Source organism: Cherax quadricarinatus, chromosome 2 (genome assembly GCF_038502225.1).
Source record: "Cherax quadricarinatus isolate ZL_2023a chromosome 2, ASM3850222v1, whole genome shotgun sequence".
Classification (NCBI taxonomy): Eukaryota; Metazoa; Arthropoda; class Malacostraca; order Decapoda; family Parastacidae; genus Cherax; species Cherax quadricarinatus.
Genome location: NC_091293.1, coordinates 80,684,478 through 80,712,243, shown reverse-complemented (window position 1 = coordinate 80,712,243; position 27,766 = coordinate 80,684,478). Strand labels below are relative to the sequence as shown.

Genomic DNA, 27,766 nt, shown 5'->3' with positions numbered 1-27,766 from the left:
AGAAATTGCCTGCAATGAGTACTGATATTTATGAATTTAAGGCCAGCAAAGGTTGGTTTGAGAGATTTAAGAACCGTAGTGGCATACACAGTGAGATAAGGCATGGTGAGGCTACCAGTTCGGACAAAATTGCAGCTACAAAATTCCTAAGTGAATTCAAGGAGTACATAGAGGCTGAAGGACTGAAACCTGAACAAGTGTTCAATTGTGACGAAATAGGCTTCTTTTGGAAGAAAATGCCAAAGAAGACCTACATTACTTAGGAGGAAAAGGGACTGCCAGGGCACAAGCCTATAAAAGACAAGCTGATGCTCATGTTCTGTGCTAATGCTAGTAGGGATTTCAAAGTGAAGCCGTTACTAGTGTACCATTCTGATAATCCCAGAGTGTTCAAAAAAAAAAAAAAACAATGTTATGAAGAGTAAATTTTGTGTGTTTTGGAGATCTAATAATAAGGCATGGGTCACGAGGGAAATTTTAGTCGAGTGGCTCAATGAAGTGTTTGACCCATGTGAAGAATTACCTCCTGGAAAAGAAATTGGATCTCAAGTGCCTCCTAGTAATGGACAATGCATCTGCTCATCCTCCAAACTTGGATGACCTAATTCTGTAGGAGTTAGGGTTCATCACAGTAAAGTTCTTGCCCCAGAATACCACTCCTCTCCTCCAGCCCATGAACCAGCAGGTTATTTCAAACTTTAGAAAACTCTACATGAAAGCAATGTTTCAAAGGTGCTTTAATGTGACCTCAAGACATTCACTTGACCCTAAGAGAGTTTTGGAAAGAACACTTCAGTATCCTCCATTGCACAAGCTTTATAAGTAAGGCTTGGGAGGGAGTGACTACCAGGACTTTGAACTCTGCTTGGAGAAAATTGTGGCAAGATTGTGTCCACAAGAAGGATTTTGAAGGGTTTGTGGCTGACCCTGATGAGCATATGTCAGTTGTGAACTCTATTGTAGTATTGGGGAGTTCCATGGGGTTGGATGTGAGTTTGGAGGATGTGGAAGAGTTGGTGGAGGACCACAACGAAGAGCTAACCACTGAGGAGCTGCAAGAGCTTCAGCAGGAACAGCAACAGATCGCAGCTCAGAATCTTGCTGCAGAGGAGGAGGACGAAAAGAGATGGAAGAAGGTGCCTTCTTCAGAAATTAAGGAGATTTTTGAAATGTGGGGTAGGATGGAAAGATTTATGGAGAAACATCACCCTGAGAAGGATGTTGCAAGCCATATCAGCAACTTGTACAGTTGAAAATATAAACACATATGCAGTTTAATGTGATCCATTATTGACAACGTTTCGCTCACACAGTGGGCTTTTTCAAGTCACAAACAGATCTACCTGGGGTGGAAGCCACGTGAGTGTTTATAGTCAGGTTCAGAATGTTGAGGTCAGGTGGAGAATGCTGCATCTGATGATCTACCATGTGGGGTTATAGAGTCTAGAATCTTGGGTAGCTTGGAAGGGAGATTGGATAAGTTTGTGAGCAGACCTGATTACAGGATTACAGGATTACAGGAACAAAATGCTCTATCTACTTAATGACCCAGATACCTACAAACCTCTCACAACTAACCAAGTGGACAACCTTAAAAAAAATTTTCTTCAAAGGGCTCGCCACATTCTGAGAGACTCAGAACAAGGGAAGAAACTTCTGCACACCATACCCAGCAACCCCAGACCTGCCAGAATGTACAGCCTGCCAAAAACTCACAAGCCTGGTATCCCATTGAGGCCCATATCTTCGGGAATAGGCAGTGCTCCCCACCAACTCTCAGGAATTCTTGCAAAACACCTCTCCAAACTCTTGGGCACTATCAATCCAGCACATCTCAAACACTCGGGTGATCTTCTCAATTGCATTCGCAACATCAACATCAGGAACAAGAAACTTTCCAGCCTTGACGTAACTTCCCTATTCACCAAAGTACCTACTACACAAGCCATCGATCTCCTGCGCAGGAAAATTGATGATTCACTTGATCTTCCTATTCCAGCCAGCGATTTCATCGACCTTGTTCAACTATGTGTCGGCTTTACGTGTTTCTCTTTCGAAAATCACCTCTTTCAGCAGACTTTTGGACTACCCATGGGTTCGCCACTCAGTGCCGTCCTGGCGAACTTATACATGGAACATCTGGAAGCCGAGCGTTTCTCCACCATTATTCCTTCGGCTGTCACCTGGCTCCGTTATGTTGACGACATTCTCCTCATAACTCCCAGACGCTTCAACGTTCAAGCTCTTCAAGACGAACTCAACCAGGTCGAGCCCTCAATCCAGTTCACACTTGAAGAAGAAGTCGACAACACTCTTCCTTTCCTTGATGTTCTTCTCTGCAAAGCTGACCATGAACTTCGTTTTAAAGTCTATTGAAAACCCACCAACCAAAACGATCTTCTCCACTTCTACTCTCACCACGACACCAAAACTAAACATGGTGTAATTATAGGCTTCTTCCTGCATGCACTCAGAATCTGCAGCAATGAGTTCCTTGAGGAAGAATGCACTATAATTGAACAAGTATTTTCTAAACTCCACTGTCTTTGTCACTTCATTAGAGACTGCAGACGGCGGGCATTAAACATCTTCAACACACCAAGAGAAGACACTGCCGAGAAGAGATACATAGTCCACCCCACCAACTCCATTGCCAAACATGTTTCCAACATCTTTTCCAATACCTCATTCCAAGTGTCTACTTCCACAACCATCAAGGACATTACCAGTAATAGACAGGACAAGCTTCCATCATCTGCAGGGGTATACATAATTCCATGTAATGACTGCAGCAAATTATACGTGGGCGAAAAATCGAGACCTCCAAACACGTATTTCAGAACACCAATACGCAAGCAGGTCTGATGATACAAGGAATGCCTGTGTACAACACCGCAATTCACACAACCATTTAATTAACTAAGAAACTCAAGACTTATCACCAGAGAAGACGACACTCAATACCGAAGAATCCTGGAATCATCGCTTATCTCTATAACCAACAATTTCAACCAGAACAATGGCTTCTATAACATAGCTGAACCACCTGCCAGGAAACTTCTTCATCGCTATCCCACATAAGAACATAGGAACGGAAGAACACTGCAGAAGGTCTGCTCACAAACTTATCCAATCTCCCTTCCAAGCTACCCAAGATTCTAGACTCTATAACCCCACTCGGTAGATCATCAGATGCAGCATTCTCCACCTGACCTCAACATTCTGAACCTGACTATAAATACTCGCGTACCTTCCACCCCAGGTAGATCTGTTTGTGACTTGAAAAAGCCCACTGTGTGGGTGAAACGTTGTCAATAAAGGATCACATTAAACTGCATATGTGTTTATATTTCCATTGAGTCTTGGCCCATTTTAGGGAAGTTTTAAAGAGACGCCAAAAACAGAGCTCTCTGGACACTTTTTTTGCGAGATGGGACTCCAGTGACTCTCAAGCTGGTCCTAGTGGCATTAAGAAACAGAGAAAAGAAGTAACCCCAGAAAAGGACTTGGTACCTAAGGTGTTGATGGAAGGGGATTCCCCTTCCAAACAGTAACTAATCCAGTCTCTCTCCTCCTCCAGTCTTCCATACACTGAGAAGAATCGCCAATAAAAGTAAGTGTTATGCTGTTAAGGTTTCATTCATCATGTCCCCTTGTATTATGTACTACATCTATATTTCATGTAAAAAAATTTTTTTAATACTTCTGGGTGTCAGGAACAGATTAATTGTATTTACATTATTTCTTATGGGGAAAATTGATTAAAAAATTGTCTATTTCAATAATCGTCGCACTTCCAGGAACGGATTAATGACGTTAAACGAGGGACCACTGTATATTTCTTTTCTGCGGCAGTCCAGGAACTTCTTGATAACACCTCGTGCTTTTCGAACATATTAGTCACCTCTGTATTTGACTGAAGATGTCAATAGCATGTATAAAGCATGTAAGCTGAGACCGTTGTAGACTGAGACAGTTAGCTTGAGTCACAATGAAAGGTCAATGATGCTGACCTCCAGTTCAAAACCCCTGGTTTGCTGCAGGGCATAGCTCAGTTATGATGTAGAAGCCAAGCTGGATGGATACACTGGCAGACAACACGACCCACTGTCTACCAATAAATGCCAAGCAGAGCACTTGTGTATTACTCCAAATGCACCCACTATGTTTTGAACCCCAAACCTCACATCAAAGAAGCCTACTTTGTAGGTGGAATGTTTTGGAATAAAGAAACCAGACTGTTAAACATGTCTTACTTATCTACTTGTTGGCACTGTATACTATTATTATATTAAAGTTAAGGTATACCTTGTGTATACTATACATTCAGCATAAAACGTTAAGCTCAAAAAAATTCAATATAAATCTCTTGAATGTGCATTAATTGACTATTATTATTTTTACCTTAGTGGGAGATGGCCAATGTATTAAAAATTATTATTAATTGTTTGGGAAGATTTCCTACCTTTTAATTTCACCAAGACAACTCTTTCAACAAGATGTGACATTAGCTTGCGATCTGGGTCTATCTTTAAACGTGAAGGTTCATCATCTGTATTATCACTGGTACCATAGAGGAGGAGGAGGTTAAACCATTTCATCCTCTCAACTTCAATTCCATCACTGTCTCTCATCAGTGGGTTCCAAAGTAACATCTGAAGTCTGTGGTAAAGAAAAGGAGGCAGAGTAAATATTAGGTTACTTTATCTGCCCAAACACAGTGAATTTTTCTGTCTCAATGTTTATTCCGTTGATTTTCCATTTAACACATACTGTAGGTCATTTAAGAAGAAACAGAAATATGTTGGTTTGTTTCATGGGATTATGTAAAACATACATCAAATGAAATATCAAACCTGCATGAATTTTTCCATGTTAGATGTGGTAAAAGAGACTAATTGCTTCAGAGAACTGAAGATAATTATGAACACAAAATGTAAAGATAGTATATACATACGTATTTTTTTAACACATCGGCTGTTTCCCACTGAGGCAGGGTGACCCAAGAAGAAAGAAAAAACCCAAAAAGAAGGAAAAAACTTTTCATCATCATTCAACACTTTCACCATTATTCATACATAATCACTGTCTTTGTGGAGGCACTCAGATATGACAGTTTAGATGTCCCTCCAAACTGCCAATATGCCAAACCCCTCCTTTAAAATGGAGGCAATGTACTTCCCACCTCCAGGACTCAAGTCTGGCTAACCGGTTTCCTTGAATTCCTTCACAAAATATTACCCTGCTCACACTCCAACAGCTCATCAGGTCCCAAAAACCATTCATCTCCATTCACTCCTATCTAACATGCTCACACACACTGGAAGTCCAAGCCCCTCGCCCACAAAACCTCCTTTACCTCCTCCCTCCAACCTTCCTAGGACAAACCCTACCCCGCCTTCCTTCCACTACAGATTTATACGCTCTCCAAGTTATTCTACTTTGTTCTATCCTCTCTAAATGACCAAACCACCTCAACAACTCCTTTTCGGCCCTCTGACTAATACTTTTAGTAACTCCACACCTCGTCTTAATTTCCACACTATGAATTCTCTGCATAATATTTACACCACAAATTGCCCTTAGACACGATATCTCCACTGCCTCCTCACTGCAGCATTTATAACCCATCCTTCACACCCATATAAGAGTGTTGGTACCACTATACTCTCATACATTCCCTTCTTTGCCTCCATGGATAATGTTTTTTGTCTCCACAGATACCTCAACACACCACTCCACCAAGCTTTGCAACTTCTCTTAGGAATCTCCCAAAAGCACAGTATCATCAACAAACAGTGTGGCAACTCCCATTTTGTACTTGATTCCCCATAATTTAATCCCACTCCTCTCCCCAACACCCTAACATTTATTTCTTTTACAACCCCATCTATAAATATGTAGAACAACCATGGTGACATTGCACATCCCTGTCTAAGACCTACTTTTACCAGGAAGTAATCTCCCTCTCTCCTACACACACTAACCTGAGCCTCACAATCCTCATGAAAACTCTTTACAGCATTTAGTAACTTACTACCTATTCCATACACTTGCAACATCTGCCACATTGCTCCCCTATCCACTCTATCATATGCCTTTTCTAAATCCATAAATGCAATGAAAACTTTCCTACCTTTATCTAAATACTGTTCACATGTAAGCTTCAATGTAAACACTTCATATACACATCCCCTACCCATTCTAAAGCCTCTGCTCACCTGCAATCCTGCTCTCTGTCTTACCTCTAATTCTTTCAATAATAACCCTACCATACACTTTACCTGATATACTCAGTAAACTTAATCCCCTATAATTTTTACCATCTCTTTTGTCCCTCTTCTCTTTATATAAAGGAACAATACACAATATCTGCCAATCCCTAGGTACCTTCCCCTCTTTCATACATTTATTAACCCTGTCAGGGTCAAGGGCCCTCCCCCCAACTTGTTCTCAGGGTCGAAAATTTTTCGGGGAAAAAAAATTCTTATGAAATGATAGAGAATCTTTTTCCAATCATAATGACACCAAAAGTATGAAATTTGATGGAAAACTTACAGAATTATGCTCTCGCAAAGTTAGCGGTCTCGACAACGTTTATGCATTGGTGATTTCGCCCACTTTGAGCCCTATTTTCGGCCAATTCCAGTGTACTAGTCGACAAAAATCATAACTATTTCACTAGAATTCCATTTTTTTCTATCAAATAAGTACAAGAAACCACCCATTTACCGATTTCAACTATCCAATAAAGTGGTCAGAAATTGGCAATTTTGCCAATTTCACACATTAAAAAAGATGCCAATTTCAAAATAGGGTCCAGAATAAACAAGACAGACATTCCTGGCACTAAAATAACATTTTCTCTGTTCATTAGTCATGTCTCCAGGCCTCTCTTACATTTCTTTTGCTTTCCACTTAGAATTTTTATTCTCACAAAAAATAGATTTACTGTTATGCAGGCTACGGCATTAGTGTAGAAATAGTATAAATAATATCAGCGCACTTGTGAAAGAATATTAGACTCAACAGTTGATGCATATTGGACGCGTGGCATGATTTGTTTGCTTTTGAACTTTGCCAAAAATCGAACATTTCTGCTATTTGGAGCTCAATTTCAAAGTACATTTCATTGTGAAACCAATCAAAATCATCTCAATTTCTGTAATATGTCTTCCATTCTATAAAATGAGACCAGGAAAACTAGAATACAACCATTAATACCATACGAAAATACACTGCAAAGTCGCTGTTTTAAACCAAAAACACGGTCGGAGTTTTTTCTTTTTCTCATTATGCACTGTGTGCTGCAGGATTTTTTTATACTGTGCACACTGACCACATAGACCCATTCTTTCATATGTAGGCCTACCAGCTTTCTCTCGCTAGATTTGAAGGAGCTAGAATTTACGCGTAATAGTACATCAATAACCCTGGCGTGTAAGACGTACTAGTACGTCGGAAACCCTGAAAGGGTTAAACAAAAATACTAACACTCCAACACTATATATCCCCCTGCTTTTAACATTTCTCTCATGATCCCATCACTTCCAGCTGCTTTACCCCCTTTCATTCTACCTAATGCCTCACACACCTCCCCACACTCATATCTTGCTCTTCATCACACCTAAAGATGTTATACACCTCTATGGCCAGTGCATGAAATTACTGCCTCCCTCTCTTCATTGACATTTAAAAGTTCCTCAAAATATATTTTTTCTTATTCTCAGCAAAATTTCTTGACAGTGCCTCTCCCACTCTATCATTTGCTCTACCTTTGCACTCTCACCACTCTCTTCACTTTTCTTTTACTCTCCATATACTCTGCCCTTCTCAAATCACTCCTGCTTTTAAAAAACCTCCCATAAGCTACCTTTTTCTCTATTATCGCACCCTTTACCTCACCATTCTACCAATCACTCCTCTTTCCTCCTGCACCCAGCCCCCTATAGCCACAAACTTCAGCCCCACATTCTAATACTGCATTTTTAAAACTATCCCATCCCTCTTCAACCTCCCCACTACCCATACTTGCAATAGCCCACTTTCTGACTTTCTGCCATTTTTTTTTTTAACAAGTCGGCCATCTCCCACCGAAGCAGGGTGACCCAGAAAGAAAGAAAATACCCAAATAGAAAATACTTTAATCATCATTCAACACTTTCACCTCACTCACACATAATCACTGCTTTTGCAGAGGTGCCCAGAATACAACAGTCTAGAAGCATATACATATAAAGGTACACAACACATCCCTCCACACTGCCAATATCCCAAACCCCTCCTTTAAAGTGCAGGCATTGTACTTCCCATTTAGAACATAAGAAAGAAGGAACATTGCAACAAGCCTACTGACCCATGCAGAGCAGGTCCATGTCCCCCCCCCCAGATTACCCCAATGACCCACCCAGTCTGGTCACCTCCACTCAAGGAAGGAGCACGGCACCAGACCCAGCAGCACAAGCTAGTCAGGTCCAACTCACACCCACCCACACCCACTCATGTATTTATCTAACTTTTTTAAAACTACACAACGTTTTAGCCTCAATGACTGTACTCGGGAGTTTGTTCCACTCATCCACAACTCTATTACCAAACCAGTGCTTTCCTATATCCTTCCTGAATCTGAATTTTTCCAACTTGAAGCCATTGCTGCGAGTCCTGTCTTGGCTGGAAATTTTCAGCACGCTATTTACATTCCCTTTATTTATTCCCGTTTTTCATTTATACACCTCGATCATATCCCCCCCTAATTCTACGCCTTTCGAGAGAATGCAGAATCAGGGCCCTCAGTCTCACAGGGAAGATTTCTGATACATGGGATCATCTTTGTCATCCTCTCTGTACGTTTTCCAGAGCATTTATATCCATTCTGTAATACGGTGACCAGAACTGAGCAGCATAGTCTAAATGAGGCCTAACCAAGGATATATAGAATTGAAGAACAACGTGAGGACTTCTATTATTTATACTTCTAGATATGAAGCCAAGAATTCTGTTAGCTTTATTGCGAATACTAATGCACTGTTGTCTTGGTTTTAGATTACTGCTAACCAGAACTCCTAAATCCTTTTCACAATCGGTAGTATTAAGATCTACATTATTTAGTTTATATGTCGCATGGTTATTTTCCTCTCCAACATTTAGAAATTTGCATTTGTCTATATTAAACTGTATCTGCCACTTCTCCGACCATTGCATCAGTCTATTCAAATCATCCTGGAGTGCTCTAGTGTCCTCATTAGAATGAATTAGACGGCCTATTTTGGCGTCATCGGCAAATTTGCTATGTCACTATTTATTCCCTCACCTATGTCGTTTATGTAAATTGTGAACAACAACGGGCCCAACACTGACCCCTGAGGAACACCGCTTGTGACATGCCCCCATTCTGATTTCACCCCATTTATGCAAACTCTCTGCTGCCTATTTGTCAGCCATGCCTCTACCCAGGAAAAAATTTCTCCTATTCTGTTTGCCTTAAGTTTCCTCAATAGCCTCTGATGTGGAGCTCTATCGAAAGCCTTACTGAAGTCCATATTTCCAGGACTCAAGTCCGGCTATGTAAAAATAACAGGTTTCCCTGAATCCCTTCACTAAATATTACCCTGTTCACACTCCAACAGCTCGTCAGGTCCCAAATACCATTCGTCTCCATTCACTCCTATCTAACACGCTCATACATGCTTACTGGAAGTCCAAGCCCCTCACCCACAAAACCTCCTTTACCCCCTTCCTCCAACCTTTTCGAGGAAGGCCCCTACCCTGCCTTCCTTCCCCTACAGATTTACATGCTCTCCATGTCATTCTACTTTGATCCATTCTCTCTAAATGACCAAACCACCTCAACAACCCCTCTTCAGCCCTCTGACTAATATTTTATTAACTCCTCATCATCTCCTAATTTCCACACTCCGAATTTTCTGCATAATATTTACACCACACATTGCCCTTAGACAGGACATCTCCACTGCCTCCAACCGTCTCCTCACTGCAGCATTTACAACCCAAGCTTCACACCCATATAAGAGTGTTGGTACCACTATACTTTCATACATTCCCTTCTTTGCCTCCACAGATAACGTTTTTTTGTCTCTACATATACCTCAACGCACCACTCCCCTTTTTTCCCTCATCAATTCTATGATTAACCTCAACTCCCAAATATCTGAAAACATTCACTTCTTCCATGTTCCTCCTCTCCAATTAGATATCCAATTTTTCTTCATCTAAATCATTTGATACCCCCATCACCTTACTCTTTTCTATGTTCACTTTCAACTTTCTACCTCTACACACTCTCCCAAACTCGTCCACTAACCTTTGCAATTTTTCTTTAGAATCTCCCATAAGCACAGTATCATCAGCAAAAAGTAACTGTGTCAATTCCCATTTTGTATTTGATTCCCCAAAATTTAATCCCACCCCTCTCCCAAAGACCCTAGCATTTACTTCCTTTACAACCTCATCTATAAATATATTAAACAACCATGGTGACATTACACATCCCTGTCTAAGACCTACTTTTACTGGGAAGTAGTCTCCCTCTCTTCTACACACCGTAACCTGAGCCTCACTATCCTCATAAAAACTCTTTACAGCATTTAGTAAGTTACTACCTATTCCATATACTTGCAACATATACTTGCCAATAGTTGCTTATATTTCACCATAACTTCCTCCTCCCTTAGTTTATAAACTTTCACCTCTCTCTCTTACTGTTGCCATTTTCATTTTGTCCCATCTACCTCTTACTCTAACTGTAGCTACAACTAGTACATACCCATACTCTATGTGAAGAGTGGAAAAAAATACGTAAAGAAAATACTGTTCGGACAACTTAATAAAATACCAATATAACATTATACACTACAGGTCCACATCCCTTTATCCAAAATTCTGAATTTCGAAAAGTTCCAAAAACCGAAGTTTTTTCGTGGAGCATCAGTCATCTCAGCGCTGAGTCACGCCGCCATGACCACTGACAGCCAGAGTGGCAGGCATCAGTTGTGTCTCAGTGCTTGTAGTGTTCACACGTCTGCTGTTCGCTGATACTATTTTGTTTTCGCTTGGCACAGACTTTGGCCTAAAATGATGTTTGATGTAAATGGACATACAGATGAAGACTTTGAAGGATTTTGTGTCGCTGATGAGAAGACGATATCAAACCTTGTAACTTATGCTAAAAGCTTATCGGACGAAAGTGTAAATAAGTTACAGGCAGCTGACATCAAAGAAATGCTGAACGCTGAAAATGATGCACCTGTTGCGGATTCTTTGAGTGATGTTGAAATTGCTGAAATGGTGTTAAATAAAAATAAACATGAGAATAGTAGTGATGATGATATCGTGAACACAGATGAAAAAGTCCCCATAGATGGTATGGTGAAAATGTGCGATGAGTTACTTGCTAGCCTTGAACAAACTGCATTTATCAGCGAGCAAGAGACTATGGAAATTTACTCAGTTAAAGAGAGAATGCTTACGCAGAAACCTATGTTAGTAAGACAGATGACGCTCGAAGAAGTCTTTAAAAACGCCGTCTGTTAATCGTCTTGAGAATCATGTTCCTGGTCTATAATTATCCCATTATTTCATTTATCAATACATTACTCTATAAATAAACCATAGTAATATTTGTAGTCTTTATTTATCCCACTTAGTGTGAATATTCATACATTTTTGCTGCAGTGTTAATGTCTGATTATGGGGTGCTGCCTTAGACCCCCACCTTTATTCTGAAAATTGAAAAATTCTGAAATTCAAAACAGTACAGGTCGGCCTTCACTAATCCGGGATCATTGGGACCTGTAGTGTGCCGGATTAGAGAGTTTGCTGGATTACAGAGTGGTTAGGTTAGAATACACTTAATTAATCTATCAAGAGACTTCCTGCTACATCTTCCTCACTGCTTTCTCCTCCACTGGCTTACTGCTGTGGATTTACAACCATCTGCACAATTTCCGAGTCAGTATAATGATGAAATTTGAAATTATGCTAGACAAAATTAGTGCCGGATTACTGATGGAACCAGATAACTGATTGCTGGATTAGTGATGGCTGACCTGTACTGGCCCCAAGGGTTTCAGATAAAGGGATGCAGACCTGTAACCTAATTTTCATGTTAGAAGAGATTAATCAAAAGTTAAATACATAACTGTAATTTTGAAACTTCCTAGGTAGTAGGTTGGTAGACAGCAACCGCCCAGGGAGGTACTACCGTCCTGCCAAATGAGTGTAAAACTGAAGCCTGTAATTGTTTTACACGATGGTAGGATTGCTGGTGTCTTTTTTTTTTTTGTCTCATACACATGCAAGATTTCAGGTACGTCTTGCTACTTCTACTTACACTTAGGTCACACTACACATACATGTACAAGCATATATATACACACCCCTCTGGGTATTCTTCTATTTTCTTTCTAGTTCTTGTTCTTGTTTATTTCCTCTTACCTCCATGGGGAAGTGGAACAGAATTCTTCCTCCGTAAGCCATGCGTGTTGTAAGAGGCAACTAAAATGCCGGGAGCAAGGGGCTAGTAACCCCTTCTCCCGTATAAATTACTAAATTTAAAAGAGAAACTTTCGTTTTTCTTTTTGGGCCACCCTGCCTTGGTGGGATACGGCCGGTGTGTTGAAAGAAAGAAAAAGAAGACACATGCAAGATTTCAGGTACGTCTTGCTACTTCTACTTACACTTAGGTCACACCACATATACATGTACAAGCATATAAATACACACCCCTTTGGGTTTTCTTCTATTTTCTTTCTAGTTCTTGTTCTTGTTTATTTCCTCTTACCTCCATGGGGAAGTGGAACAGAATTCTTCCTCCGTAAGCCATGCGTGTTGTAAGAGGCGACAAAAATGCCGGGACCAAGGGGCTAGTAACCCCTTCTTCTGTATGTATTACTAAATGTAAAAGGAGAAACTTTCGTTTTTCCTTTTGGGCCACCCCGCCTCAGTGGGATATGGCCAGTTGTTGAAAGAAAAAGAAAGAAAGTTCTGAAACTTACAGACAACATGTCGTTTCTCTATTACTGACCTTATATAAGGAGAGAATATTTGGGGCAAATTATAAGATACATAAGCATCCGAGTATGTGGCGCCCTCCTTACTGCGCCATTCCTCAAATCTTGCCATGATGCGTTTTAACTGAGAGAAGTCGTCCTCTACGTCTTCAAATACTTTCCGAGCTTCTGAAGCGATGCGCTCTGTGGTAAATAGCATTATTATAATATTTATTTGAAAGTGCTAAACCCACAGGGGTCATACAATGCTTGGAGAATGAGAAATAGGAGGTAATCAAATCTGATTAAAAGAAGTGGATGGTAGCTCTAATTCCCTGGATCAAGAACTTTTCACTTGCATCAAGGCACTAATCTTTGACAGAGGGGTAAATAACATTAACTATTTATTTAATAAACATAATAAGTTACTAAAAAGAATAAGAAGAAGAAAATTGTCAAAGTGGGAAGTCTGAATGTGCGTGGATGATGTGCAGATGATAAGAAAGAGATGATTGTGGATGTTATGAATGAGAAGAAGCTGGATGTCTTGGCTTTAAGTGAAACAAAGCTGAAGGGGGTGGGAGAGTTTCAGTGGAGAGGAATAAATGGGATTAGGTCAGGGGTTTCAAATAGAGTTAGAGCTAAAGAAGGAGTAGCAATAATGTTGAAGGATAAGCTATGGCAGGAAAAGAGGGACTATAAATGTATTAATTCAAGGATTATGTGGAGTAAAATAAAGATTGGATGTGAAAAGTGGGTTATAATAAGCGTGTATGCACCTGGAGAAGAGAGAAGTGTAGAGGAGAGAGAGAGATTTTGGGAAATGTTGAGTGAATGCGTGGGGAGTTTTGAATCAAGTGTGAGAGTAATGGTGGTTGGGGATTTCAATGCTAAAGTGGGTAAAAATGTTATGGAGGGAGTAGTAGGTAAATTTGGGGTGCCAGGGGTAAATGTAAATGGGGAGCCTTTAATTGAGCTATGTGTAGAAAGAAATTTGGTAATAAGTAATACATATTTTATGAAAAAGAGGATAAATAAATATACAAGGTATGATGTAGCACGTAATGAAAGTAGTTTATTAGATTATGTATTGGTGGATAAAAGGTTGATGGGTAGGCTCCAGGATGTACATGTTTATAGAGGGGCAACTGATATATCGGATCATTATTTAGTTGTAGCTACAGTTAGAGTAAGAGGTAGATGGGAAAAGAGGAAGGTGGCAACAACAAGTAAGAGGGAGGTGAAAGTGTATAAACTAAGGGAGGAGGAAGTTCGGGCGAGATATAAGCGACTATTGGCAGAGAGGTGGGATAGTGCAAAGATGAGTAATGGGGGGGTTGAAGAGGGTTGGAATAGTTTTAAAAATGCAGTATTAGAATGTGGGGCAGAAGTTTGTGGTTATAGGAGGGTGGGTGCAGGAGGAAAGAGGAGTGATTGGTGGAATGATGAAGTAAAGGGTGTGATAAAAGAGAAAAAGGTAGCTTATGAGAGGTTTTTACAAAGCAGAAGTGTTATAAGAAGAGCAGAATATATGGAGAGTAAAAGAAAGGTAAAGAGAGTGGTGAGAGAGTGCAAAAGGAGAGCAGATGATAGAGTGGGAGAGGCACTGTCAAGAAATTTTTAATGAAAATAAGAAAAAATTTTGGAGTGAGTTAAACAAGTTAAGAAAGCCAAGGGAAAATATGGATTTGTCAGTTAAAAACAGAGTAGGGGAGTTAGTAGATGGGGAGATGGAGGTATTAGGTAGATGGCGAGAATATTTTGAGGAACTTTTAAATGTTAAGGAAGAAACAGAGGCAGTAATTTCATGCACTGATCAGGGAGGTATACCATCTTTTAGGAGTGAAGAAGAGCAGAATGTAAGTGTGGGGGAGGTACGTGAGGCATTACGTAAAATGAAAGGGGGTAAAGCAGCTGGTACTGATGGGATCATGACAGAAATGTTAAAAGCAGGGGGGGATATAGTGTTGGAGTGGTTGGTACTTTTGTTCAATAAATGTATGAAAGAGGGGAAGGTACCTAGGGATTGGCGGAGAGCATGTATAGTCCCTTTATATAAAGGGAAAGGGGACAAAAGAGACTGTAAAAATTATAGAGGAATAAGCTTACTGAGTATACCAGGAAAAGTGTACGGTAGGGTTATAATTGAAAGAATTAGAGGTAAGACAGAATGTAGGATTGCGGATGAGCAAGGAGGTTTCAGAGTGGGTAGGGGATGTGTAGATCAAGTGTTTACATTGAAGCATATATGTGAACAGTATTTAGATAAAGGTAGGGAAGTTTTTATTGCATTTATGGATTTAGAAAAGGCATATGATAGAGTGGATAGAGGAGCAATGTGGCAGATGTTGCAAGTATATGGAATAGGTGGTAAGTTATTAAATGCTGTAAAGAGTTTTTATGAAGATAGTGAGGCTCAGGTTAGGGTGTGTAGAAGAGAGGGAGACTATTTCCCGGTAAAAGTAGGTCTTAGACAGGGATGTGTAATGTCACCATGGTTGTTTAATATATTTATAGATGGGGTTGTTAAGGAAGTAAATGCTAGGGTGTTTGGGAGAGGGGTGGGATTAAATTATGGGGAATCAAATTCAAAATGGGAATTGACACAGTTACTTTTTGCTGATGATACTGTGCTTATGGGAGATTCTAAAGAAAAATTGCAAAGGTTAGTGGATGAGTTTGGAAATGTGTGTAAAGGTAGAAAGTTGAAAGTGAACATAGAAAAGAGTAAGGTGATGAGGGTGTCAAATGATTTAGATAAAGAAAAATTGGATATCAAATTGGGGAGGAGGGGTATGGAAGAAGTGAATGTTTTCAGATACTTGGGAGTTGACGTGTCGGCGGATGGATTTATGAAGGATGAGGTTAATCATAGAATTGATGAGGGAAAAAAGGTGAGTGGTGCGTTGAGGTATATGTGGAGTCAAAAAACGTTATCTATGGAGGCAAAGAAGGGAATGTATGAAAGTATAGTAGTACCAACACTCTTATATGGGTGTGAAGCTTGGGTGGTAAATGCAGCAGCGAGGAGACGGTTGGAGGCAGTGGAGATGTCCTGTTTAAGGGCAATGTGTGGTGTAAATATTATGCAGAAAATTCGGAGTGTGGAAATTAGGAGAAGGTGTGGAGTTAATAAAAGTATTAGTCAGAGGGCAGAAGAGGGGTTGTTGAGGTGGTTTGGTCATTTAGAGAGAATGGATCAAAGTAGAATGACATGGAAAGCATATAAATCTATAGGGGAAGGAAGGCGGGGTAGGGGTTGTCCTCGAAAGGGTTGGAGAGAGGGGGTAAAGGAGGTTTTGTGGGTAAGGGGCTTGGACTTCCAGCAAGCGTGCGTGAGCGTGTTAGATAGGAGTGAATGGAGACGAATGGTACTTGGGACCTGACGATCTGTTGGAGTGTGAGCAGGGTAATATTTAGTGAAGGGATTCAGGGAAACCGGTTATTTTCATATAGTCGGACTTGAGTCCTGGAAATGGGAAGTACAATGCCTGCACTTTAAAGGAGGGGTTTGGGATATTGGCAGTTTGGAGGGATATGTTGTGTATCTTTATATGTGTATGCTTCTAGACTGTTGTATTCTGAGCACCTCTGCAAAAACAGTGATAATGTGCAAGTGTGGTGAAAGTGTTGAATGATGATGAAAGTATTTTCTTTTTGGGGATTTTCTTTCTTTTTTGGGTCACCCTGCCTCGGTGGGAGACGGCCGACTTGTTGAAAAAAAAAAAAAAAAAAAAATAAGTTGCAAGCTCTAATGAGAGCATACATACATATTGTCCATCAATACAATATGCCAAGTGGAAGGCACCTGGCATACTTTAATGTCCAAAGTAATACCAGACCCTGGTAGGTTTCTTGGTGAGACAAAACAAGTTATATTGGCCTAGTGCCTTGTAGTAGGTCATCTAAGAATTTCCCTAAGGCTATTAACTTTGGGAAATTCTGTGTCTGTGGTCCCCTTCTGCAGCATTGTCTTGAAGGCCAAGTCTGCTGGACATTTATGGATATTGGTGAATTAAAATGGGCAGGAGTAAGATACTGCCACAAGAGTCAACTGCAGAGGTCATTCGATTACAAAAGGCAGGCCATCAAACAAAGAAAATAGTAGAAGCCATTGATGCATGTGTATTTTCAGCAAGGCCCTGCCTGCATTACTTCTTTGAGGAAAGTGTTCATGACATGCCCAGAGCAAAAGCACACCCAAGGAAACCTAGAAAAATGTCCCCTCTAACATTAACTGTAATAGTGTATCTAGAATTGTGAAGTGATCATTTGCCTGAACCCTTCATGCAGTGTGGTCCCAAGTTTTTATGGAAGACAATGCTCCTTGTTACACCACGAAATCTGATGTTCAATGGCTTCATGAGTGTGAGGTACCTTTCTTTAATGACTGGCCAGGTAAATCCCCCCAGATATGAACTCTGGGTTATGAGAGATCTACTATGGGAAGATGATCAGCCTATTCCCAAGGCTTTAAGATACCATACATGAATCATGGAGGAAATTTACCCCATGAGGAAATTTACCCTGAAGAATGTGTGTTAATCACTTCGTAGACAGCTGAAGGATGTCCTAAAAAGCAAGGGACGGCCTATTTTGTGTTTGTAGTTTTAAAGGGAGGTCGACATGTCAGTAGTGTTACTGAATTCCTTTGTGATATACTTCTGTAGTATATCGCAGGTGTATCATCCATATTATATATAGGCTCTCTATCCAGCTAGGCTCAGTGGCTAGCATGTGTGATGTCATGCAGTGACGCATGTGAGCAGTCGCTTGCAGGCCTCCCTCTCAGTTCCAGTATAGGCACAGACAAGAACAAGTAGGCTGGGCTATACTCCCCTCAAGACTCTGCCAATACAAGTGTAACCAACTATCTCATTGTGTATCCTTTCACCACCTTATCTCCTAGGAACCCGTCACAACAGACATACTTTAATAACAAGCAAAGGTTCGCTCACTCTCTCTCTCTCTCTCTCTCTCTCTATACTCGCCTAGTTGTACTCACCTAGTTGTGGTTGCAGGGATCAAGTCACAGCTCCTGGCCCAGCCTCTTCACTGGCTGCTACTGGTCACTCTTCCTGCTCATGAGCTTTATCATACCTCTTCTTAAAGCTATGTATGGATCCTGCCTCCACTACATCACTTTCCAGACTATTCCACTTCCTGACAACTCTGTGACTGAAGAAATACTTCCTAACATCACTGTGATTCATCCGAGTCTTCAACTTCCAACTGTGACCCCTTGTTGCTGTGTCCTATCTCTGGAACATTGTGTTTCTGTCCACCTTGTTGATTCCTCTCAGTATTTTATATGTCGTTATCATGCCCCTCCTATCCTCTAGTGTCAACAGGCTGAGTTCCCTTAATCTGTCCTCGTAAGACATACCCTTCAGTTCTGAAACTAATCTTGTTGCAAACTTTTGCACTTTCTCCAATTTCTTGATGTGTCAGAATGGGCCTGATGTACACAGTGTACAATGTCGTGAATGATTCCTTACTCAGATGTCGAAATGTTATTCTCAGGTTTGCCAAGAGCCCATGTGCTGCAACAGTTTGTTATAATGCTTACCCCAAGATCCTTTTCTTTAAGTGATGTTTGCAGCCTCTGATCCCCTAACCTGTACTCAATCTGTGGTCTTCTTTGTTCTTCCCTAATCTTCATGAGCCAGGAGCCATTTGTCGAACCAGACTTGTAGTCTGTCCAGATCCCCTTGTAATCGTAGTTGATCCTGGAGTTTACCTGGAGAGAGTTCCGGGGGTCAACGCCCCCGTGGCCCGGTCTGTGACCAGGCCTCCTGGTGGATCAGAGCCTGATCAACCAGGCTGATCAGACTCTGATCCACCAGGAGGCCTGGTCACAGACCGGGCCGCGGGGGCGTTGACCCCCGGAACTCTCTCCAGGTAAACTCCAGGATCAACTACGATTACAAGGGGATCTGGACAGACTACAAGTCTGGTTCGACAAATGGCTCCTGGCTCATGAAGTTTGGGGAAGAACAAAGAAAACCACAGATTGAGTAAACTATGTAATTCTTGTGAATTACTTTTACTCCTCAAAATACCAATCCATTCCCCATGTTTATATTTTTTCACTACAATTTTTAATGCATTTAAGATGATCTTACACACTAATTGTGCTCCAATTGATGGTCTGGGTGTATTTTTATTAAACGAGGTGGAGAGGAGCAAAAAATTTTCATTTAAGATCAACAAGCAAACCCAGGAGCTCACTCTCATCCTTTTTTCTCACATGGTTTAGTTAATTTTCGTGTCTATTATGGAGATGATTTACTACCAAATGTTGCTTTTTTCTATATTAAAGGCAAGTTTATTTGCTATAATCACTAATTTCCACACCAATGTGTGGGTTATTTGTGAATTATGCCCCCCACAATACTGACTTACTCATCATATTCTAACAGAATAAGCACACATAGCTATGAAGTTTTTGACTGCTTATTAAATATCCCTGTGACAAGAATGTTCAATAACTTACAAAACAAAGAACATAACATGAAAAACTAAGCATGAAGTCACTTTACTACATACCAAGTTCAGACTGCACCAGTTGTATCTCTGACTGTGATTCCTCATCATCAGTTGACATTCCATCATGATGACTAGCATCCCCCTTTTTCTCCCGTTCCCTTCGTCTTCGAGTTCGGCGACCTTCCCGTTCTGCTGCACGTCTCGTCCGATACTCGTCACCAATTGCACCTTTACCTAACAATATTACTGGCTTGTTAAAAAATCTTTTATTTGCACTTGATAAAAAAATTAACCAGGTATGATCAACTGAACATCTTGATTCATATTTTGTTATTAACCCACATTTGCTCATGGATCTAATGTACAAATCATTTCTACAAATTTTACCCCCAAAAAACTTCTAAATAAAACACAACCTTGGAATGTATGTGATGCAAGAGACATTTCAAAAAGATCCCATGAAAAACAGACAAAAATTATATACACTAATACACCAATGACGAAAAAAAAAAAGGTGAGTGGTGCACTGAGGAGTCTGTGGAGATAAAGAATGTTATCCATGGAAGCAAAGAGTGGAATGTATAAGATCATAGTGGTACCAATGCTCTTATATGGGTGTGAAGCATAGGTGGTGAACACTGCAACAAGGAGAAGGCTTGAGGTAGTGAAGATGTCATGTCTGAGAGCAATATGTGGTGTGAATGTTATGCAGAAAATCCATAGCTTGGAGATTACAAGGAATTGTGGAATTTCTAAAAGTGTCACCTAAAGGGCAGAGGAGAATTTGTATGCAAAGGGCTTAGACTTCCAGAAAGTGTGCACATGCATATTTAGGAGAGACTGGAGGCAAATGGCTTTTATGACTTCACATGCTGTCGGAGTGTGAGCAATGTAACATTTATGAAAGAATTCAGGGAAACTGGTTAGCCAGATTTGAGTTCTGGAGGTGGGAAGTACAGTTACTGCACTCTGAAGGACGGGTGGAGATAGAGATGGAAAACTGATGAAATTATGCTCTTGCAAATTTTGATGTGTCAGCGATATTTACGAATCGGCGATTTTGCTGACTTTGACTCCCATTTTAGGCCAATTACATTATTCCAGTCAACCAAATTCTTAGCTATTTCACTAGTATTACTTCTATTCTATCGATTGAGCACAAGAAATCGCCAAGTCAACTGTTTCAACTACAAAATAAAGTGATCAGAAATTGGTAATTTGGCCAATTTAACACAAAGTTCAAAATATTCCAATTTCAAAATAGGGTCCAGAATAAACAATGCAGGCATTCCTGGCACTAAACCAACATTTCCTCTGTTCATTAGTTATGTTTTCAAGCTTTACAATTCATTTTTATTTTTTATTCACATAATGAATTTTTATTCAAACCAAAAAATAGAAGATTTACTTTTATGCAATGTTGTAATAATTGTATAAATATCATCACCACATTTGTGAATGTACATTAGACTCACCAGCTGGTGCGTATTCGACGTGTGAGGTCGTTTGTTTACTCTTGAACATCGTCAAAAATTTACATTTCTGCTACTTTGAGCTCAGTTTCAAGCAATTTCCCGTGCTAAAACCAATCAAAATCATCTCTATTTCTGTAATATGTCTTCCATTCTATCAAATGAGACCAAGAAATCGCAAATACAACTATAAAAAACATATGAAAAAACACTGCAAAGTTGCTGTTTTAATCAAAAATCACGGTCTCAGTTTTTTTCCTCTCATTATACACTGTGTGCTGTAGGATTTGTTTTATATGGTGCACACATACCACATAGATGTATTCTCTCATATCTAGGCCCAAATTTACCACTCACAGCTTATCAGAGTGAGCTGAGCTCATGGCATAGATCTACGGTTTGGACCCTGAACGTAAAGCCGTAGATCTACGGTACGGACCCTGAAAGGGTTAAGAACTTTGCCACTGAGGTGCTTTTTTAAAAATGTTATATAAAAGGTTTGTAAACATTATCCTTACACATTAAATGCAGTACTGTACTTCAAATTTTCAGAGTATAAATTTTATTAATAGAGTACACCATGCTTGAATTGCAGGAAGATTTTTTAAGTTAATAATTAGATATAATTTTTGTACAAATGTACAGAATGGGAGGGAGGTTACTAAAAGCAGTTTGCAGTGTTTAGGGAGTGAGCGAGGCTCAGGTTAGGGTATGTAGGACGGTTGAGGACTATTTCCCAGTGAATGTAGGATTTAGACAGCAATGAGTGTGATGTAACCATTGTTGTTAAACATATTTATAGATAGGGTTGTGAAAGAGGTAAATGCTAGGGTGTTGGGAAGGGGGGGTAGGAGTGAAAGCTGTTGGATCTGATACAAAATGGAGTTATCCTAGATGCTTTTTGCTGATGACATAGCTCTTTTAGGGGATTCTCAAGGGGAAATAACAAAGGTTCATGGATGAATATGGAAGGGTGTGTAAAAGGAGTAAATTAAATGAATGTAAAAAAGAGCAAGGTGATGAAGATAACAACACGTGTGAGCATTATATACTGAATTCTGACTGGAGGAAGTATGGAAGTGGATGTACATAGTATTTAGATATTTGGGAGTTATCATGTTGGAAGATGGGCCTATGACAGATGAGGTGACTCATAAGAGAGATGAGGGAGGAAAAAGGTAGGTGGTGTATTGAAGTATATGTAGAAAGAAAAGTTTGTCTATGGAGGCAAAAAAGGGAATGTAGCAGAGTATAGTGGTACCAACACCTTTTGTATAGGTGTGAGACATGCTACAGCAATATGGAGGATAGAGGCAGTGAAGATATCATGCTTGAGACCAAATGTGTTGTGTGAATATTGTGTGGAGATTTTTTTTTTTAACACGCTGGCCATCTCTCACCGAGGCAGGGTGACCCAAAAAAGAAACACTTTCACCAACATTCACACAATCACTGTTCTTGCAAAGGTGCCCAGATATGACAGCTTAGATATCACTCCAAACAGCCAATATCTCAAACCCCTCCTTTAGCCCTTTGAGGGTACAGACCTCCAATAAAACAAACAAACAAAAAACAAATTTTATTTCTTTGCAAGATTACATTGAGATTATGAAATTAAAATAGTGAGTTGCAGTGCAAAGACAGCCACTATCATGCCTAGGCATTATGGACAGACTTAATTTAATGGCTTACAGACTGCTTAATACTAAAGAAATTGATCATAGTTTAAGTTGCACATTTTTTTTATTTATAGTAGACAGTAATTTTACTTTAATTACAATAGTTTCAATAATAAATATTGAAATTATATTATGGGTATATGACATTGTGAGCTGTCGAGAGTAGTTTACCGTATGAGAATGCTACAAATGGGTGTAAGGCAGTATTGTTTTGGGTAAGTATTTATACTACAATGTAGTAGTATTAACCCTTTGACTGTTTTCAACATATAAATACGTCATACGAGCCAATGTTTCTGACATATATATACTCAATAATTCTAGGTAGTAGGTTGGTAGACAGCAACCACCCAGGGAAGTACTACCGTCCTGCCAGATGACTGTGAAACAAAAACCTGTAACTGTTTTGCATGATGGTAGGATTGCTGGTTTCTTTTTCTGTCTCATAAACACGCTAAGATAACAGGGATATCTTGCTACTCCTACTTACACTTTGGTCACACTTCACAGACACGCACATGCATATATATATATACATACATCTAGGTTTTTCTCCTTTTTCTAAATAGCTCTTGTTCTTTTTTATTTCTTCTATTGTCCATGGGGAAGTGGAAAAGAATCTTTCCTCCGTAAGCCATGCGTGTCGTATGAGGCGACTAAAATGCCGGGAGCAATGGGCTAGTAACCCCTTCTCCTGTACACAATTACTAAAAAAGAGAAGAAGAAAAACTTTATAAAACTGGGTTGCTTAAATGTGCGTGGATGTAGTGCGGATGACAAGAAACAGATGATTGCTGATGTTATGAATGAAAAGAAGTTGGATGTCCTGGCCCTAAGCGAAACAAAGCTGAAGGGGGTAGGAGAGTTTCAGTGGGGGGAAATAAATGGGATTAAATCTGGAGTATCTGAGAGAGTTAGAGCAAAGGAAGGGGTAGCAGTAATGTTAAATGATCAGTTATGGAAGGAGAAAAGAGAATATGAATGTGTAAATTCAAGAATTATGTGGATTAAAGTAAAGGTTGGATGCGAGAAGTGGGTCATAATAAGCGTGTATGCACCTGGAGAAGAGAGGAATGCAGAGGAGAGAGAGAGATTTTGGGAGATGTTAAGTGAATGTATAGGAGCCTTTGAACCAAGTGAGAGAGTAATTGTGGTAGGGGACTTGAATGCTAAAGTAGGAGAAACTTTTAGAGAGGGTGTGGTAGGTAAGTTTGGGGTGCCAGGTGTAAATGATAATGGGAGCCCTTTGATTGAACTTTGTATAGAAAGGGGTTTAGTTATAGGTAATACATATTTTAAGAAAAAGAGGATAAATAAGTATACACGATATGATGTAGGGCGAAATGACAGTAGTTTGTTGGATTATGTATTGGTAGATAAAAGACTGTTGAGTAGACTTCAGGATGTACATGTTTATAGAGGGGCCACAGATATATCAGATCACTTTCTAGTTGTAGCTACACTGAGAGTAAAAGGTAGATGGGATACAAGGAGAATAGAAGCATCAGGGAAGAGAGAGGTGAAGGTTTATAAACTAAAAGAGGAGGCAGTTAGGGTAAGATATAAACAGCTATTGGAGGATAGATGGGCTAATGAGAGCATAGGCAATGGGGTCGAAGAGGTATGGGGTAGGTTTAAAAATGTAGTGTTAGAGTGTTCAGCAGAAGTTTGTGGTTACAGGAAAGTGGGTGCAGGAGGGAAGAGGAGCGATTGGTGGAATGATGATGTAAAGAGAGTAGTAAGGGAGAAAAAGTTAGCATATGAGAAGTTTTTACAAAGTAGAAGTGATGCAAGGAGGGAAGAGTATATGGAGAAAAAGAGAGAAGTTAAGAGAGTGGTGAAGCAATGTAAAAAGAGAGCAAATGAGAGAGTGGGTGAGATGTTATCAACAAATTTTGTTGAAAATAAGAAAAAGTTTTGGAGTGAGATTAACAAGTTAAGAAAGCCTAGAGAACAAATGGATTTGTCAGTTAAAAATAGGAGAGGAGAGTTATTAAATGGAGAGTTAGAGGTATTGGGAAGATGGAAGGAATATTTTGAGGAATTGTTAAATGTTGATGAAGATAGGGAAGCTGTGATTTCGTGTATAGGGCAAGGAGGAATAACATCTTGTAGGAGTGAGGAAGAGCCAGTTGTGAGTGTGGGGGAAGTTCGTGAGGCAGTAGGTAAAATGAAAGGGGGTAAGGCAGCCGGGATTGATGGGATAAAGATAGAAATGTTAAAAGCAGGTGGGGATATAGTTTTGGAGTGGTTGGTGCAATTATTTAATAAATGTATGGAAGAGGGTAAGGTACCTAGGGATTGGCAGAGAGCATGCATAGTTCCTTTGTATAAAGGCAAAGGGGATAAAAGAGAGTGCAAAAATTATAGGGGGATAAGTCTGTTGAGTGTACCTGGTAAAGTGTATGGTAGAGTTATAATTGAAAGAATTAAGAGTAAGACGGAGAATAGGATAGCAGATGAACAAGGAGGCTTTAGGAAAGGTAGGGGGTGTGTGGACCAGGTGTTTACAGTGAAACATATAAGTGAACAGTATTTAGATAAGGCTAAAGAGGTTTTTGTGGCATTTATGGATTTGGAAAAGGCGTATGACAGGGTGGATAGGGGGGCAATGTGGCAGATGTTGCAAGTGTATGGTGTAGGAGGTAGGTTACTGAAAGCAGTGAAGAGTTTTTACGAGGATAGTGAGGCTCAAGTTAGAGTATGTAGGAAAGAGGGAAATTTTTTCCCAGTAAAAGTAGGCCTTAGACAAGGATGTGTGATGTCACCGTGGTTGTTTAATATATTTATAGATGGGGTTGTAAGAGAAGTAAATGCGAGGGTCTTGGCAAGAGGCGTGGAGTTAAAAGATAAAGAATCACACACAAAGTGGGAGTTGTCACAGCTGCTCTTTGCTGATGACACTGTGCTCTTGGGAGATTCTGAAGAGAAGTTGCAGAGATTGGTGGATGAATTTGGTAGGGTGTGCAAAAGAAGAAAATTAAAGGTGAATACAGGAAAGAGTAAGGTTATGAGGATAACAAAAAGATTAGGTGATGAAAGATTGAATATCAGATTGGAGGGAGAGAGTATGGAGGAGGTGAACGTATTCAGATATTTGGGAGTGGACGTGTCAGCGGATGGGTCTATGAAAGATGAGGTGAATCATAGAATTGATGAGGGAAAAAGAGTGAGTGGTGCACTTAGGAGTCTGTGGAGACAAAGAACTTTGTCCTTGGAGGCAAAGAGGGGAATGTATGAGAGTATAGTTTTACCAACGCTCTTATATGGGTGTGAAGCGTGGGTGATGAATGTTGCAGCGAGGAGAAGGCTGGAGGCAGTGGAGATGTCATGTCTGAGGGCAATGTGTGGTGTGAATATAATGCAGAGAATTCGTAGTTTGGAAGTTAGGAGGAGGTGCGGGATTACCAAAACTGTTGTCCAGAGGGCTGAGGAAGGGTTGTTGAGGTGGTTCGGACATGTAGAGAGAATGGAGCGAAACAGAATGACTTCAAGAGTGTATCAGTCTGTAGTGGAAGGAAGGCGGGGTAGGGGTCGGCCTAGGAAGGGTTGGAGGGAGGGGGTAAAGGAGGTTTTGTGTGCGAGGGGCTTGGACTTCCAGCAGGCATGCGTGAGCGTGTTTGATAGGAGTGAATGGAGACAAATGGTTTTTAATACTTGACGTGCTGTTGGAGTGTGAGCAAAGTAACATTTATGAAGGGATTCAGGGAAACCGGCAGGCCGGACTTGAGTCCTGGAGATGGGAAGTACAGTGCCTGCACTCTGAAGGAGGGGTGTTAATGTTGCAGTTTAAAAACTGTAGTGTAAAGCACCCTTCTGGCAAGACAGTGATGGAGTGAATGATGGTGAAAGTTTTTCTTTTTCGGGCCACCCTGCCTTGGTGGGAATCGGCCGGTGTGATAATAAAAAAAAAAAAAAAAAATTCTAGCGGCTTCAAATCAAGCGGGAGAAAGCTGGTAGGTCCACATGTGAGAGAATGGGTCTGTGTGGTCAGTGTGCACCACATAAAAAAAATCCTGCAGCACACATTGCATAATGAGAAAAAAAAAACTAATCGCTTTTTTGGAATAAAACGCCGACTTTGAGGTGTATTTTCGTATAGTATTTATCGTTGTATTCGCGTTTTCATGGTCTTAGGTGATAAAATGGGAAACATATTACAGAAATAGAGATGATTTTCATTACTTTGATGATGAAAACGACCTTGAAACTGAGCTCAAAGTAGCAGAAATGTTCGATTTTTACCAATGTTCAGTAGTAAATAAATCACACCACACGTCCAATACACGTCAACTGGGGAGTCTAATATTCTTTCACTAGTGCACTGATATTATTTATACCATTTTTACAATAAAGCAGTAGTCTGCATAACAGTAAATTTTGTATTTTTTTGTATGAATAAAAAATCAAAATAGAAAGCAATAATAATATAAGAGGGGCCTAGAGATGTGACTAATGAACAGAGCATATGTTATTTTAGTGCCACGAATGTCTACCTTGTTTATTCTGGACCCTATTTTGAAATTGGCATCTTTTTTAGTTTGTGTGAAATTGGCCAAATTGCCAATTTCTGACCACCATATTGGGTAGTCCAAATTAGTAAATGGGAGGTTTCTTGTACTCAGCTGATAGATAAAATGGAGTTCTAAAGAAATAGCTATGAGTTTGGTCAACTGAAACAATGGAATTGGCTGAAAATAGGGCTCAAAGTCAGCGAAATCGCCGATACGCATATGTCGCCGAGACCGTTAAATTCGCGGGAGCATAATTCCATGAGTTTTCGACCAAATTTCGAACTTTTGGTGTCATTACCATCGGGAAAAGATTCTCTATCATTTCATAAGAAAAAATAATTTTTTTTTCAAAAATTGAGTGACATAGAATGACAGTTTCAGAGAGGGGCCTGAAACAGTCAAAGGGTTAATAATGTATGAACTTTGAGAGTCTCGATTTGAAGTTTTAAGATTTATGTAATTAGGTGATTTTTGGTAAAGTTAAATAATGAGTATAGTGGAACCTCGGTTTACGAATTTAATCCGTTCCATGGACTTGTTCATATCCTGATTTGTTCGTATGCTGGGTCAATTTTCCTCATTTAAATTAACCCTTTCAGGGTCCA

The 27,766-nt window shown here is 40.0% G+C and overlaps 1 protein-coding gene across 1 annotated transcript in view; it reads right to left on the bottom strand.

The window, feature by feature from the left end:
• LOC128688410 (PAX3- and PAX7-binding protein 1) overlaps positions 1-27,766 on the bottom strand; it is a 198,569-nt gene that overhangs the window by 39,008 nt on the left and 131,795 nt on the right. The window contains exons 10-12 of the mRNA XM_053776269.2: positions 19,557-19,730; positions 13,043-13,211; positions 4,466-4,662 (exon numbers count right to left, since the gene is read on the bottom strand). Coding sequence (XP_053632244.1) covers positions 4,466-4,662; positions 13,043-13,211; positions 19,557-19,730 — 540 coding nt within the window. The remainder of the gene's footprint in view (positions 1-4,465; positions 4,663-13,042; positions 13,212-19,556; positions 19,731-27,766) is intronic.